The sequence below is a fragment of the Phoenix dactylifera genome, chromosome 3, assembly GCF_009389715.1.
Source record: "Phoenix dactylifera cultivar Barhee BC4 chromosome 3, palm_55x_up_171113_PBpolish2nd_filt_p, whole genome shotgun sequence".
NCBI lineage: Eukaryota > Viridiplantae > Streptophyta > Magnoliopsida > Arecales > Arecaceae > Phoenix > Phoenix dactylifera.
In genome coordinates, this window is record NC_052394.1 from 20,892,512 (window position 1) to 20,907,339 (window position 14,828).

The window sequence follows — 14,828 nt, forward strand, 5'->3', positions numbered from 1 at the left end:
ATGTGGGACTAAACTGGGAACCCCATCCCACAACACCACCATTAGAATTATCTCACCTCACAAGCTAGTCATTCAGATTTCATGACGGCCGACTGGAAGGATTTGGAAAATAGAAATGTTCCTCAAGGACTGACATCAGTTTGAGAGTCTATTTGCTCGGTAGAAATGACATCCATTAATTTTTTTCAGAGAGCTTTATAGCATTTAGTTGACAAATGGCTTGCATAATGATAATAATGACCTCGCATCCCTTGAGAGATCAAAGATTTGAGCCTCGAGTTCTGTTTCCCTCAGGATAGGCCCAGATACATCCGCCTCGTACGGTAAAGTAATGCAACACTGCTGGGGGAGTTCCACGTAAATGTTCTTTTCCATTCAAAGGAAAAATGACCTCAAAAGACCGGTATAGTAATAAATGGCAAAATTCGGCTCTTTTTTTTTTTTTTTTTTTTTTTTTTGGTAAGCTGGATATATTATACCGTTATAGCATGACTATATCCAAAAAAAAATCAGAAGAAAAATAACAAAGAGAGGGGGGAGCGGAGTCGTAGCTATCACAAAGCTAGCGACTAGTGCTGCGCAACATACGAAGCGACCCAATCAGTTTTCTTATTCATCTCTCGATAAACATGAGTAATTTGAGAAGCCACACAGTCTCTCAAAAATTGCGAATGACCTGCAACAGTGGATGCTCATCGTCTACCCTAACGTAACCCTAGATCCATCCAATCATAATCGCCGAGTCACCTTCTAGTGGATACGCTCGACCCCTAAGTTGACCTATATGTGGGTGATCCCTTTTCAAACAGCTCTGAGCTTGGCTCTAGGAATAGAAATGTAATAAAGCTGATTGCCCCTTGCGGCAATAAGTCTAAAATCAGCATATCTGATCACAAAGCCAGCACCTCTTTGTTCTCCATCATCATGCACACTAACGTCAAAGTTTACTTTGAGAAAATTTAAAGATGGGGAATCTCAGAGTTGAGTGGGAGGCCGAGATATTTATAGTAATTCTAGATCTTTTGATGGTCTAAGCCTGAGCGGAACTCCTTTACGCGAAGAAGTGTCCTATTCCTAGTAATTGCAAGTGCAACCGGGTCGAAGACTGCATGAAACCTTTATTGCTTCCAGCCAGCTGCCACACCCGGACTACCATACTTCCCGGCACCTATCATAGGTACGGACGTATGGTGGGGCCTCACACCCGGTTTGCAAAATTCAGCCATTTCAACAACCAGGTTTTGCTTCCATAACAAACCATGCCTCTCAAACACCAAACATAGTTACAAAGCACGAACCTTCTCAAATATTGAACTGATGATTTCATGTCCATAATCAACTTTTTCATATTCCTCGCATCTCATAATAATATGAAACATTTATCATGCACAATATGCGCATAATTCCACATCTGAAATGACTGTAAATATTCAGATGTAAGCCAGGGAAAAGAAATGGTAACACTAAGAATACTTGCTAAATATTTGTGAACAGATCCTCAGGAATCCCAGCGACATTTTCTAATCTTGATCCGTCCATCAGCGTTCTAGGCTATAGCCCTGCATCAGATTGATAAAATTTTGTGACTCAACCACATGGAAATTGTTGCTCAACTGCATGTCATACAGATCCCGCTATTATGATTTGCATCAAAAGCAAAGAAGCGATTCGCAAACAATAAGTGGGTGAGAGCACGGGTAAGCTGCTGCACCACATGCCTTTCCGTGTACCAATTGTTGGATCAGTTAGGCTTCTGAACTTTCTTCATCAGGGGACCTACACTTAAAAAACTAATGTGCTATGAATAAATTGCAAAAATGGTACTTGACAATGTATGATCGACCAGCACACAGTACATATCGGATCTGGGAGTTGCTGATTGAACATAGTAATAACAAATACATTCTGAACTTTGTTGAACCATTTGTATCGTTTGTATAGTCTCGGATAACTTTAATGCACTCGAAAGCTCTCACTGTAAACACTAAAATGACAAGAATAATGCCAAGCAACTCAAGATGCATTATAACTAGACAGACTGTCATGACGACAGTATTAAACAAAACCAATCCAATCATTAAACCTGGATATGTCCATCATATAAATACTGCTGCCCGCACTGAAAGACTGGGAAACAACAATATATGCTTATCAAAACAATTTCACCCCAACAAATGAGTCACTCTCCTTGACAAATCTTTACCATTTCCCATCACAACTATATCCAAGAAATTTTTTGAACAACATCACTGACCTCATACGAAGAAAGTGGGAAATGCAGATTTCATATTAACTATGGGAGACATTTCCATGAGGCTTGTGAATCTGTACGTTCCTTAAGCTTCTGTTTCATCTTTCTTCACATCTGCAGTAGAAGCAGGTTCTGCTGTCTCAGCAGGAGCAGATGCACTGTTTGTGACCTCGCTTGTGCTTTCACCAACACTCAATTTCTCCACGAGTCCAGCAGTAGCTGAGACATCCTTGCTCTCTCTCTCTTCATTCTTTCCAAGAGATTCGGCAACACCTTCAACCTTCTCCTTGAACTTCTTGCAGTCTTGGAACAAAGACAAAGGGAAACTCAAGGCTTTAGATAAACGAACATCTCATAATGGATCTCTAACAGGTCTGAATATATATACTGAAATATATAGGGTGTCACCTACTGTGCTTACACCCGTTAAACAACTATAGGCTGGTTCTCAGATGATTAGTGAACAAAATGATGGGACATTATATCATGATAAATATACTGGAAGCACAATCAATAACGGATGCTGCATAAAATATTATAAAAATAAATAAAGCCATATAGTATGTGAACCAAACATATTTTATGTGCAAAAGTCACAACTGTATATTTATTTTCTTCTGAATTTATATACCACCATACAAGTATGACATTTCCAATTTAACTGCTTTGCGTACACTAACAAATACTAAATAAATCATTTATGAACTCGACAACTCTTGAAGGTAGCTCTACATTGTTCCCGTATGAAAAAGTGAAGAACTCAGTTCTCTGCTACTACACCAAAAGTTGTTCGGTCATGGAGTAAACTTTTTTTAAAAAAAGAAGACAACATTGACCTCCCTTTGCTAGCCTCCAAATAGTAATATCCAAGAACCTCTTTTGCAACGGAATGAAACCTTGATTACATCATTTAGAACTATCAAAGATTTCTTAAAAGTCATCTCTGTGAAACTTTAAGAACACTGATTCTCATGAGCATAAATTAAGGTCGGCGGAACCATCCTGAACCGGGCGGTTCTGGCTGATCTGAGCCGTACTGGTGGCTCACCGGTATGGTTCCGGCAACGAAAACGAGATTTATTGCCAAAGCTCAAGAAGGAGAAGAAGAAGGAAAGAGAGAGCGAGCGGAGGAGGGGAAAGAGAGACAGCATGCGAGGCTGCGGCCTCCGCCAGTGTCCGCCACCCTCCTCCGGCCCTCCCACAATGTCGTGCCCTCTCTCGGTACAGGCCCAGCACAATCCATACCAAGTCATCCCGTCGGAAAATCGGTACGGTGCCTGATACCGGTTTTTCTGACCTTGGCATAAATAGTAAGTAGCTTGCAAAAACATTAGGTACAATAATGAAAGGACAAGCAATTGATGAAAGTTTGCATGTTCGCTTGTGTCAGTGGCTTAGCAAGAATTCGTCAGCTTTTGTTAATTATAATCTATTCTTGAATAACTAGATCATCAAGTAATCCTCAAAACTTCTTCCTGCCCTCATGAAAGGCACAGAAACACATACCTCCCATCACTCATTCTTTCATATGACAGTTACTGAACAAGTCTTATCTACATCAAGGTTTAAAGTGAACATCCATCCCATGTCATATCATGAAGTATAAACCTACACACATGCATATTTCTTTGATCCAGATCGAAATGGAATCCAATTGTTACCTAATTTCCGAAACGATATGAACATGATGAAGTGATAGCCATACTTGATTACATAGCATTAGGTCATGACATAGTTACAGAAATATAAAACAACAGCAGTTTTCAAATACCTCAAGATTGCCCACAATGTTAGTAGCAGGACTCATACACAGGTATTAGTTAGCACAATAAGTTGACAGTTAAAATGCCTGTGTCATTAAGTACAATCCTTCTCTCTCAAAGGTATCTACTATCAAACAGACACAAAAGAAACAAACTAAGCTCACCTTTGCTTAAATTGCAGCATCCTCAGAAAAGAACTAACAATAAATATTCAGCCAGCTAGAAATCTTTATATAAATACATGGTGAACCATCACACTTAGATATCATCACATATAGATCACTGAGGTTCAAGCTTTGCTTAAATTACAATTCTCCACCCCATACCCAATCCTTGTGGCACGTCCCCACCTCTGTAGGAAAGGGGGGAAAAACATTTATGTGTAGAAGCTTCCTATGAAAAAGAGCATCTTATTAGCCTATTTGTTAATTCCCAAGCCTAATTCTAAGCCAGTAACACATTTCCATGTACCATATATCACTACAACACATGACTATCCAATTACCAATTCCTATAAAATCACTTTCACAATATACCAATCACAACATACAACAAACAATAGCAACTAAAAAGCCACACGTATCATAACAATCTTCAAAAAGCAGTACACATAGAAAATAGTACCACAAAGTGAAAAATATGCTGGTTGGGTAGTATATCTAGTATTGAAATATATAATTATTCATTTAAATACACCTTTAGGTTCACATTTATTATATCTGACATATATCAATATAACACACAAGATATCATACTTTCCATCCTTCAATACATGTACAGTTGTTTTTTAAGAAAAAAACCCAACCACCTAACTCAAAATAAATTGTTTTATATTACAAAATCTTCAGATGACAAGCAACATATTTATAATAATAATAACAATAATTTCATGTAACACAAGTAGACATTGTTACAATATGTTGTCTCCATACCCAGGGTTATCTACAGGCTTATTTATGGGCCTACTTTTCTACTGTTTTCAGACCAGCCATCAAATCATGCCTACTGAAAATTGTAGATTTGATTGACTTGAACTTGGCCGATGGTAACTAGGCTAATAAAAACATTCTAGGACTGTACTAGGTTGCACTGAGTATGTTGCCAGATGTCAAACGACCCTAACCAAGATAGAATCCAATTAGACATCTCTGGTAAATATAAACCAGATATTGGATAACCTAGGATAACCCAACTACTAAACAGACATTCAGGTACAACCCTAGTCGGGTAATAATATAAACCATAGCACCAATTATCTAGAATAATATTGAACAAATATTTTTGCCACACAATATGGCAATTCTTGCTGCTTCATATGACCTGCCCTCCTTCACCCTGCCGCCTTCCCTCCTTCACATCAAATCACCAACAACCCCAGCCTTCCACCCTTAACCAATTGCCCATCCCATCATAAGTCATCCCCCCAACCATGCCCTGCCAGGACAAACCAATCCTTTACTTCATCCTTACCCTTTCCTAACGCATCTCTCTCTTCTGAAGTTAGGTTATGCTCATTGTCCTTTTTTTCTTAAGTTAGAACTAAAATCACGATTTTCTATTTCAGATCCCTCCTTGTACAAGGTGGCAGGCATAATTGAGACTGTCAACAAAAGGTTGTGCTGGAGGATGCTATGGCCACAAAAAAGGGTGGCCTGAAGCTATCTCTCTCTTTCACTCTTTGTATATATGTATGTATGTATGTTTAATGTTTGTCCTTGTATCTATCACCTATAGTCTCACCCTGATTTCCAGACAGTCTTCCATCTATCCTCATTATCAAAAAGAGGAAAAAGAAAAGGAGCAATGAAAACTTACTTCAGCCAGTCTTCCATCTATCCTCGTTAGCAAAAGAAAATAGTAATAAAAACTTATAATGTAAACTCCTGTTTCCCATGCCTATCAGCCACATATTATTTTTACATGTTGAAATAAAATTTCAATCAGTTCAAAGAATTCACCAATTCCACCTTCCAGAAGTAATTTAGGGGCCATGCATCATCAGTAGGGAGTCTTCCAGGCTTTACATCATGTCTTTATCTTTGTAAAATCATCCTTTTCAACATTTTATGATGAGAAAGGCTAGTCAATTGAATTCAGACATAGGTATGTAGCCTTCCATTGATCTCGTAAATGATGGCCAATACAAAGTAATATTACTATACAAATTGGGTAATAATCAGATGAAAGGAGCAACAAAATCTACACATGATTGGGTTCAGTGCAAATATCGGTGGAATCATATTAGACTTCCATATAAGAAGCTAGTTATATATCACAAAACCATAGATGAGAGTTCACTACCAACAATTGATATGTATGTGTGTGTGTGTGTGTTGATGCACACCAATGCACATATCATGATGAATCAAATGAATAGAAATCTAATAGCTTCTTTTTGATGAATTAGCAATAAAGTATAGATTATATGCATAACAAGATCGATTAATACCTACAAATATGAATAGAGAATACAAGAAGATGGAAAAAGATGGATTAAGACTCCTCTAGATACCACATAGAGTACTCGCACTCGGCAGATCCTCCAAGAATTAGTCAATAGCCTCCTCCTCCTCATCTCTTTCTTTCTTTCCTCCTCTCTCTACCTCTCTCTTTGTGGGAGGCACTAGAGAGGTCTTTGATATGAAAAAACTATCCCTCCAACTCAAACCTTGTGTCTTTCCTTCCTATTTATAAGAGCAAACTTAGCACTAGGGTGGAAGCCTTAGGCTTTTGTGGCATAAGCCTAGGAGACACTAAGTGTTGGAGGCCCACTAGGTCTGAACCCTGTCATGTGGCGGCCACCTAGAAAACACAAGGCATGTGGCTACCTTTCCTATGGTCTCACTATGTCGTCAACCACCTACCTTAGCCTAAGAGCTAGCAACATGGAAACCCTAATCCAGGGTTGAGTGCAGTCCAATCCATAACACCAGCCCAATGACTATGCCAGTCCACATAGACCAATTCCTGTACCAAGGATTTGATTCACCTGCTCAATTAGAATGAGCCTAAGTTTGGTAAGAATTCAGAAAAGATGAATACAAAAGGTAAAGGGTAGCAGACAGATATGGGGACTCCAAGGCCAATTTGGTTTTCTAATATACCACATCCTCTCTTAATCCACGAATGTATCATAATCATAATAAAGCAAGGTAGACCAACCTTCCTATTCATAAAAATGTATAATCACGCTAACCCCTAGTAGATAGAATGGATAAACAGGTCTCCATTCATGCGCAATAACTATTCCTACATTTCAGTTCCAACTCCTTTGTCCTCGATTGACTGTTGGAAAAAATATTAACATTGCCAAACCCTTAGACAATTGATTCCATGTCACATCAAAACCCTAGATCACGTGACAGGCACAATAGAAAACTGATGCTCGTGCAGAATTTGGAATAACAATTTGTTTATTCAAAATAAGTAATAATTAAAATATGGAATTGACTCAATTAAAACACTTATATAAAACATCATAGATAGATTCCATGATAGGATGAACCTTACCCCTCCTCCTTATAAGGAACAATAAACTGGTTAACTTCCTCTCAAGGATAAAATCCAAGCTATCATTTTGGTACATGGATTTAACTCCAAATTTATTCAACAAAAATAACAATAGGTAGTCATTTCCTCGTATCAGGAGATCACTTGCATGTTGTATATACAAAATCAACATCACCAACTTCAACAATGATTTCTAAAAGATGGGCTCGTATCATTGACAATTCATTATGAACATATCCACGATATCAGTGCAAAGCTAACTACTTCGATAACTATAACAAAATAGTCATTCCAATTTGCTATTAGACACTATACACAGTGGCATCTATATGAGTGTGATATCCAACCTCACCAGCAGCTATGAACAACGTGTCCAGAATGATCAAATATTCCAAGTGGAATAACAACCATCCACTTGGTCATTCTGCCCATTAGTGACAATTGTGGACCCTTGTTTAGCTCAAAGACCTGTGTGTGATACAACCCTCTAATTGTTTATGACTGTGTAAGAGAAATTCAATATGCAAAAACACTTTTTGGGCATACCCTACCTACCACCAACCACTACAACATTAAGTTCTCATCAATTTGCAAACAAGATTCAAGGATGCAACACCACATTCAGTATGACATGTACTGTGCTAGTAGCCTAGTACCAAGGCTGAGATAATAGCATTCCCCAGTAACAGATAGTATTTGAATACATGGAACGAGTCACACAAAAAATAAAGCAAGTATACCATATAATGCGGTTACTATGATCTGCAAAAGATTTGCTCACACCATTCACATTCATAAACATATCAACCGCTCCTTCCCAACAGGGTAAATCGTTAATGAAGTATAAATCTTTCTGTTCGCAAACAATGGCAGCACTGCATTCCTACCAGCATATTGTTGAGAGGAAAAAAACTTTTCAACATAAAAGATCATCACGCAAAATAAGAGCTTGAGATCGCCAAGAACGATCAATAAACCAGAAAACAAGAAAGAAATCAAGAAGAGAAACTTCAAAGAAAGCACTAAAAAGAAAGAACAAGAAAGACACTCACTCTCAACAGAGCCCAACCGAATGCAGAACATCTCCTCTTTCAATTCCCCTTCAGAAAAATCCACCGCATGCCAAACACACGACTTATCATTCCCCACGTGTTCCTGCATCTTGATCGACGGAAGAACTAAACAGCAACAAGAAAAGGAGAAAAAGTTACCCCGCTATTCCCTTCCATATACTTTAAAATCAAAACCAATGGTAAACAAAAAAACAAGAAGGAGAAATCGAGATAGCCCAACCTAGATGGTTGGCGCAGATCTTGAGGGTCTTGGCTTGCCGCATGACCAGCCGGACCTTGCCGGACTCCTTGTGCTTGAGGAGCTTCACGTTCCCAGTCCCCCTCTCCTTCCACTGTTTTCCCTCCTTGTCGAACCGGTAGAGCTTCGCCTTTCTAACAGCACCAAAACAAAGAACAAAGAAAGAATCAAGAAAAAAAAACCCACCGGGAACATAAAACACCGGGATCTTGATCAAAAACCATAGGTCAGATGGGAGATCAGGAGGGCTTACAGGTCGAGAAGGACGTCCTCCTCCTCCTCGCCGGTGGTTACGGCAACCTCCTCGAGGCGAATGATGGGGGCGATCTGGGCTCCGGTGTCCTCCTCCTCGCCGCCGGCGACCTCGCCAGCCTCCACCTCGTCCCGGCGCTCGGGATCGGCACTCGCCATTGCCGGGATCACGAAACGATCGAGAGATCAAATGTGCGTGTGCGTGCGTGCGTGTGTGTGAGAGAGAGAGAGAGAGAGAGAGAGAGAGAGAGGAAGGAGGAGGAGGAGGTTATAGTCGGACCGTGGGATTTATAGGGTGGGGGAGGGGAAACGGTGATAGGGTTTAACCTTTTATTTTAATATAATAGTGGGAGAGTAGCGGCGGAAGGGAAAGGACAACACTATGTCCCAAACGCAAGCATAAAGGTTCTATGCGGATAAGAGTTGATGCTTGGATGCTACGCTACTATGAACGGATGAGATGCGTTTACGTAGATAATACTGACGGATGATATGGCGTGCGCATATAGATTTTACGGGGCATGTAAGCAAAGTTGGGTTGCCGGGGGAAATGAGACGGTGGGGCCGGGCCTGACATCCAGCTTAGCAGGAGCGAGGAGTCCGGCCCAAGCATGAGACCGTCACGTGTTGGGCACGTGATACAAGCTTTTACTAGGCTAGCGACAGCTGTCGAGCTAATTAAGGCCGAACCTTTGGACACTCACTATACGGGGAAAAAGGGAAACTTAAAAGAAAACACATGGTCGGTTTCCTATCCATTAATTACTTGTAATATTATTTCCCAAAATTCAACACAGAAAATCAAAAAAAAAAAAAATGAATGATTGACTTTTCTGGTTGACTTTTTCTGGATTAAACCCAAAAATACATGAAAATATAATATTTAATTTGACTTTAATATTTACAATCAGTTTATCTTTACAAATTGGCTGCTAGGAAATAGTAGATAAAGACTATAAATTTGTTAACCATTCCAATCCCTCCTAAAAAAAACTCCAATTATCTCAAAAAGTTAAAAAATTATTAATCACTTCGGCTTATATAAATTAATGAATTTCGGTGTTTTAGTCAATACAGTATCAATAGATATACATATTGAGATTTTTCAATCTGTTTTGCAATCCCAAATATGAATTTTAATAATTGTACAATAAATCAGTGCCATAAAAATTAAAATGATGATCTTCACATTACTAAACTTTTCATTGTTTAATAACTCGGTTCACCTTTTCCAACTAAATTTATTGTACAAAGTATTTATCCCCATACTTTCATTTTATAAAACTTGTTTGTCGATTGCAATATGTTACATAGAACAAGCCCATTTGACCTGGAAAAGGGGATATAGATTCGAATATAAAATTTGGGAAGATAATGTGGCCCAAAAAAAAAAAAATCAACAAATACATACCAATTCCTTCAAGCATGGATAAAATTTGATTTGCATTTAAATAAGCTCTTCCATCCCAACACATTCTGTTGTGGACTAAAAGTAACTGCATTTCTCTCCAGAGGTCCTCCACCCCCTCTGGGGCAGGCCATGCGAGCTCGAGCGTAGGTCCTCCACCCCTCACAGTTTTGTCCCATAAAAGGCGCCTCTGAAGAGAAAGAGGGAAGCCCCCATTTAAGGCACAGCACTCTTCGTCACACAAGCAATATGGCACTAAAGGTGTCCCCCCATCCCCAACATATTCAAATGCTCCAAGTTTTAGCAACTTGAAGAACTTATTTGCTTGCCTTCATATCATCTTGCAAAAGCTTTACCCAATTTGAAAACTATAAAGATTTTCCTTATAAGAATTCTGTGCACTTTTGCTTTGCCAGACATGAATTGCATGAAATCTGAACCACTAGCAGCAAATGCAGAAGACAACACCAAGACTTCAACTTCTCATCGTTTGATGTTGGGAGTTGGCACCATCATGCTTCTCCATGGTTCTTCACTAAATTGTAGTTCCAGCCAGTAAAAACATTGAGGCCAGGTTAGGCACAGAATTTTCCCCAGGTGTTGAATCTTCGTAGTTTATCATATAATCCCTATAGAAAATCCATAACTCCATCTATTTGGAGCACAACTTCTGATGAGATCACACAGAGCAGTAATATACTATAACTGCTAAATTATTCATGGAATCTAGGTTAACTGTTCGCATAGCAATACAGATAGAAACTAGCGAGAATCATGCATGATCAAAAGGACATTATGCACTTGGTATACCTTTCTTCTTCTTTCCTCCACTCTTCTTTTTTGTCTTTGTTCCCAAAGCTCGCCATGCCTTAGTTTCAAAATCATTATCAATGGTTTTTGTAGGCTACAAGTGCTGCAACGGATGGGATGTAATATTGTCTGACCCATTTGGCATTATAGCTACAAAGTGAACTTGAAGTGAGCAAAGAAGTTTACAGACATGCAGACTAGATAACTTAAAGAGTTTGTTTAATTATTGAGCAAATCCAACACGTAATGAGGTATTACTTCATCAAAAGTTGGAAAAGAATGAAAAAAAAAAACACCGAGCTGCAATATTTTTCTTGAGCAGATAGTTACTTGCCGGGCTTCTAATGCAAAACAGGGTACGGTTGCAAAAGCTCACGATTTACACATTCTACTAAGACCAAGCCGAGCTCTTTTCTCTTCCAAAGCCCTGAAAATACATGCACAGATACACACACCCTGAAGAAAAAAGAAAAAAGAATCATGATATATAGAACCCAAGACTAGATAAGTTTAACAAAATGAATGAAGAATGGGGTACCTTGCAGTAAATGGCACGATTGGAAGTTTCTGGTTTATTTAACTAAAAATGAATCTTGATGACTTCATTTTGAGGTGATAGTTTTTGTCCACAGCTCTCTTGTAGTAGTAGTTTGCTTCTCATCCAAGAGTTTAGGCTGCAAGTGAAGGGATTTCTCGGCTGCATCTATGACTCGGATAAAAAACATACAACACAAGGGAGCATTATTATGGAATCCAGTTAGAGATCTGGAATTGGAAGAACTTTCAAATAAGTCTCCTTATCTTGCCTTCACCTGTCCTGGTGACTATATCAGCTGCATATACTTCATTTTCCTCGAATTCTGCTTCATCAACTCTGGTCTCAGCGTTGCTTACACTAAATATGACTTTGTTTCCATCAATCACAAACTGTTTGAGCTGATGACTAAGAACCCCTTCAACAATTTTGCAATCATAGGCAGCCGTTGCCCTCTGAATAGCTTCTGTGACATCCTTATTCTGCCACAAAAATAATCATGGAAGCAATTGAAATGAGTAGACTAGTCAAAGAATTGCATGAGAACAAGAGGATTCACAAGCAGTGGAAACAAAGCACTAAAGATCTATTTAAGATAATTACTCAGATTCACGGAAAGTTGGATGAACTACATTGGAACAACTTTATTTAAGATAAAATTCATAAATCATGATGTCAATTATATTACTATTCAATTTCAAGTGCCCAACTTGACATGCGGTACTAAATCCTTAAAATGACATGGAAAAAATGCAGGGGGTAAATCTTCTACAAGAGACCAGAAAGAGTGGACATCAATTTTCAAGGCATTCTCACGAAAAAGGAAAAAAAAAAAACTTGAATCAGTTGCCAACGCACCTATGTGTGCAAATTACTATTAGCAATCTTTAGAGGGTGAGCTTTGGTGCAACATAAGGTTGCTCCATTTTGACCTAAGGTCACGAATTCAAAACAGCCTCTCCATATGTGGGAGTAAAGCTATGCATATATGATCCTCCTTAGACCTTGCAATGGCGAGAGCCTTATGCATTAGGCCACCCTTTTTTCACTAATATCAATCTGTACAATTGTTCCAGTTGCAGCGTGGCAGAATTTCATTCAGCAAAAATCAAGGTTGAAAAATACAAAGAACTGATAGGGTCTATATAGATTTAGAAATGGGACGTGATCTATTGATCATAAAAATCAATGACAAATATATAAAGTATCTATCAGGGTAGGGTATTAAATGTTGGCTATGGAATGATGTTTGAAATTTCAGAAGTCAAAAGGAAAAGCAAATTCTGTTCCAAATATACACGTAGTCAATGATGATGTAGGCGACTCCAAAAAGAGGAAAGAAAATGGTCCATCTTGATAAAGTTGCCTAATTTTTCAGAATCAGCTTTAGCTTTGTGAGTTCAGTGCAACAATGTTTATGTATGAGCATCAAATCCATGACACGATATGAAATTTTGAAGATGAACAAGAAAGCAAAGTTAGTAAATGTCAGCCAGCATATTGTGGTTTCAGTTGCAGTTCATTTCAATGGAAATGGGGACACACTGGCAAATGCCAAACTGCAAGGCGAAAATGCAGAACCATAAGGAGACAATGGTCTTCTATAGCATGAGGCCTCAAAGGTTACTCAACTTACATACAAGGATTGCAATGAATCGGTCATTATTAAACCTCATTTACCAACATGCATAATAGCTAGAAAAAGATATTATGGAACTCAAGGATTGAATATCAGTACCAATACCCATACCGATGCCTTAACAGCATGGTAAGATACATACCAACACTAAGATACATCTCAAGGTGCCAGCAGAGTACAAATACCATATCAATATGGTGCCAGTATGGGAAGCATACCAGTACTAGTACCTCCTTGGTAAAACCCGGTGCTTAAATCCTTGATGGAACAAAAGATCCACAGGGGCATGTTTTCTACATTGAACTTTGTGCATCTGAGTAGCATCTGAGTATTCTTAAAAAAAACATCATCTCAAATAATCAACTTTCAGCAAGAAATATACTTGGATCTTTGTTTCCATATTCAATTGAAGTTAGTAAATCTTTAAGTCCTGAAGAAAGGAATCATGTTGAATAGTTGAACATTGGCAACAGGAAAGGCAAATGGAGAAAACAGGATGTTGCATGGGTACAGTAGGAATCTAAAGTTTGAAGTTAAACAGGATGACTATTACATGGCAAATGACGATCATCCACGTGCAAGTCCACAAACTACAGAACAAAAACCTCATGCTTTACTGCATTACACAAATTGCTTCCAGAAGATAAAGCTGCAGTAGTAACAAAATATGGAGAGCTACCATTTAATAATTAGAATAGAGGCTAAGAAAACAAAATGTCAGGTTCAAGCACATTCAATCAAAATGATAAGCAAACCATGGCCTTCGACTATCTTAAGTATGAAATTGACGAGATAAAACCTCTTCTTCCTCTTGAATAACTCTAGATGAGTTTCTTTGGCCGCAACATCCAGGCAGAGTTCAATTTCGACTGTCATCACCTTCAGCGTGGTTGTAAATGTTGTTGGAGGTGAATGGTCTAAGCATTAAAGAAAAAAGACAATGTTGTAACATGCAGACAATTGTGACTTGAGGATATCCATTAAATGATCAGGCATTTACAACCTCTAGTCAGAAAATATGAAGAAATATTACTTTCTCTGAGGACATAAAAAATCAGAATCCAGGAAGCAAAATACATAAAATATAAATTCAATATCGTAAGCCCAATGATACACATTGCAATTCTTGATAGAAAATGGTCGCTTTCACTAAAAAGCAAGGTCCACTGAACCGGTACCGGAACTCGTGCTAGTGGCAGAGGAGTCGGTACGGTTTCGATTCGATATCGTACCAACGCACGATACATTTTCAAAACCAGCATGCTCAGAGTTGGTAGATCCGTCCCGATTCGGACGATTCCGACCATTCCGAGCCTTACCGGTATGATTTCGGCAATGGAAACGAAGCT

General features: G+C 38.7%; 1 protein-coding gene and 1 pseudogene across 2 annotated transcripts; both read right to left on the reverse strand.

The window, feature by feature from the left end:
• Positions 1-1,999: 1,999 nt before the first annotated feature.
• On the reverse strand, positions 2,000-9,374 carry LOC103718204 (ran-binding protein 1 homolog a-like). Of its 2 annotated transcripts, none has more exons than XM_008806918.4 (4): positions 9,089-9,374; positions 8,818-8,969; positions 8,577-8,702; positions 2,000-2,577 (listed from the first exon to the last, which is right to left on the reverse strand). In XM_008806918.4, the coding sequence occupies exons 1-4, from the start codon at positions 9,244-9,246 to the stop codon at positions 2,444-2,446; spliced, it is 570 nt and encodes a 189-aa protein (XP_008805140.2). In that variant the 5' UTR covers positions 9,247-9,374; the 3' UTR covers positions 2,000-2,443. The 2 variants fall into 2 exon arrangements, with proteins under 2 accessions (XP_008805140.2, XP_008805130.2); XM_008806908.2 differs by having other exon boundaries at positions 2,000-2,554; positions 9,089-9,366.
• A 1,800-nt stretch (positions 9,375-11,174) lies between these two features.
• Positions 11,175-14,355, reverse strand: LOC103718870 (annotated as a pseudogene).
• Positions 14,356-14,828: the final 473 nt, after the last annotated feature.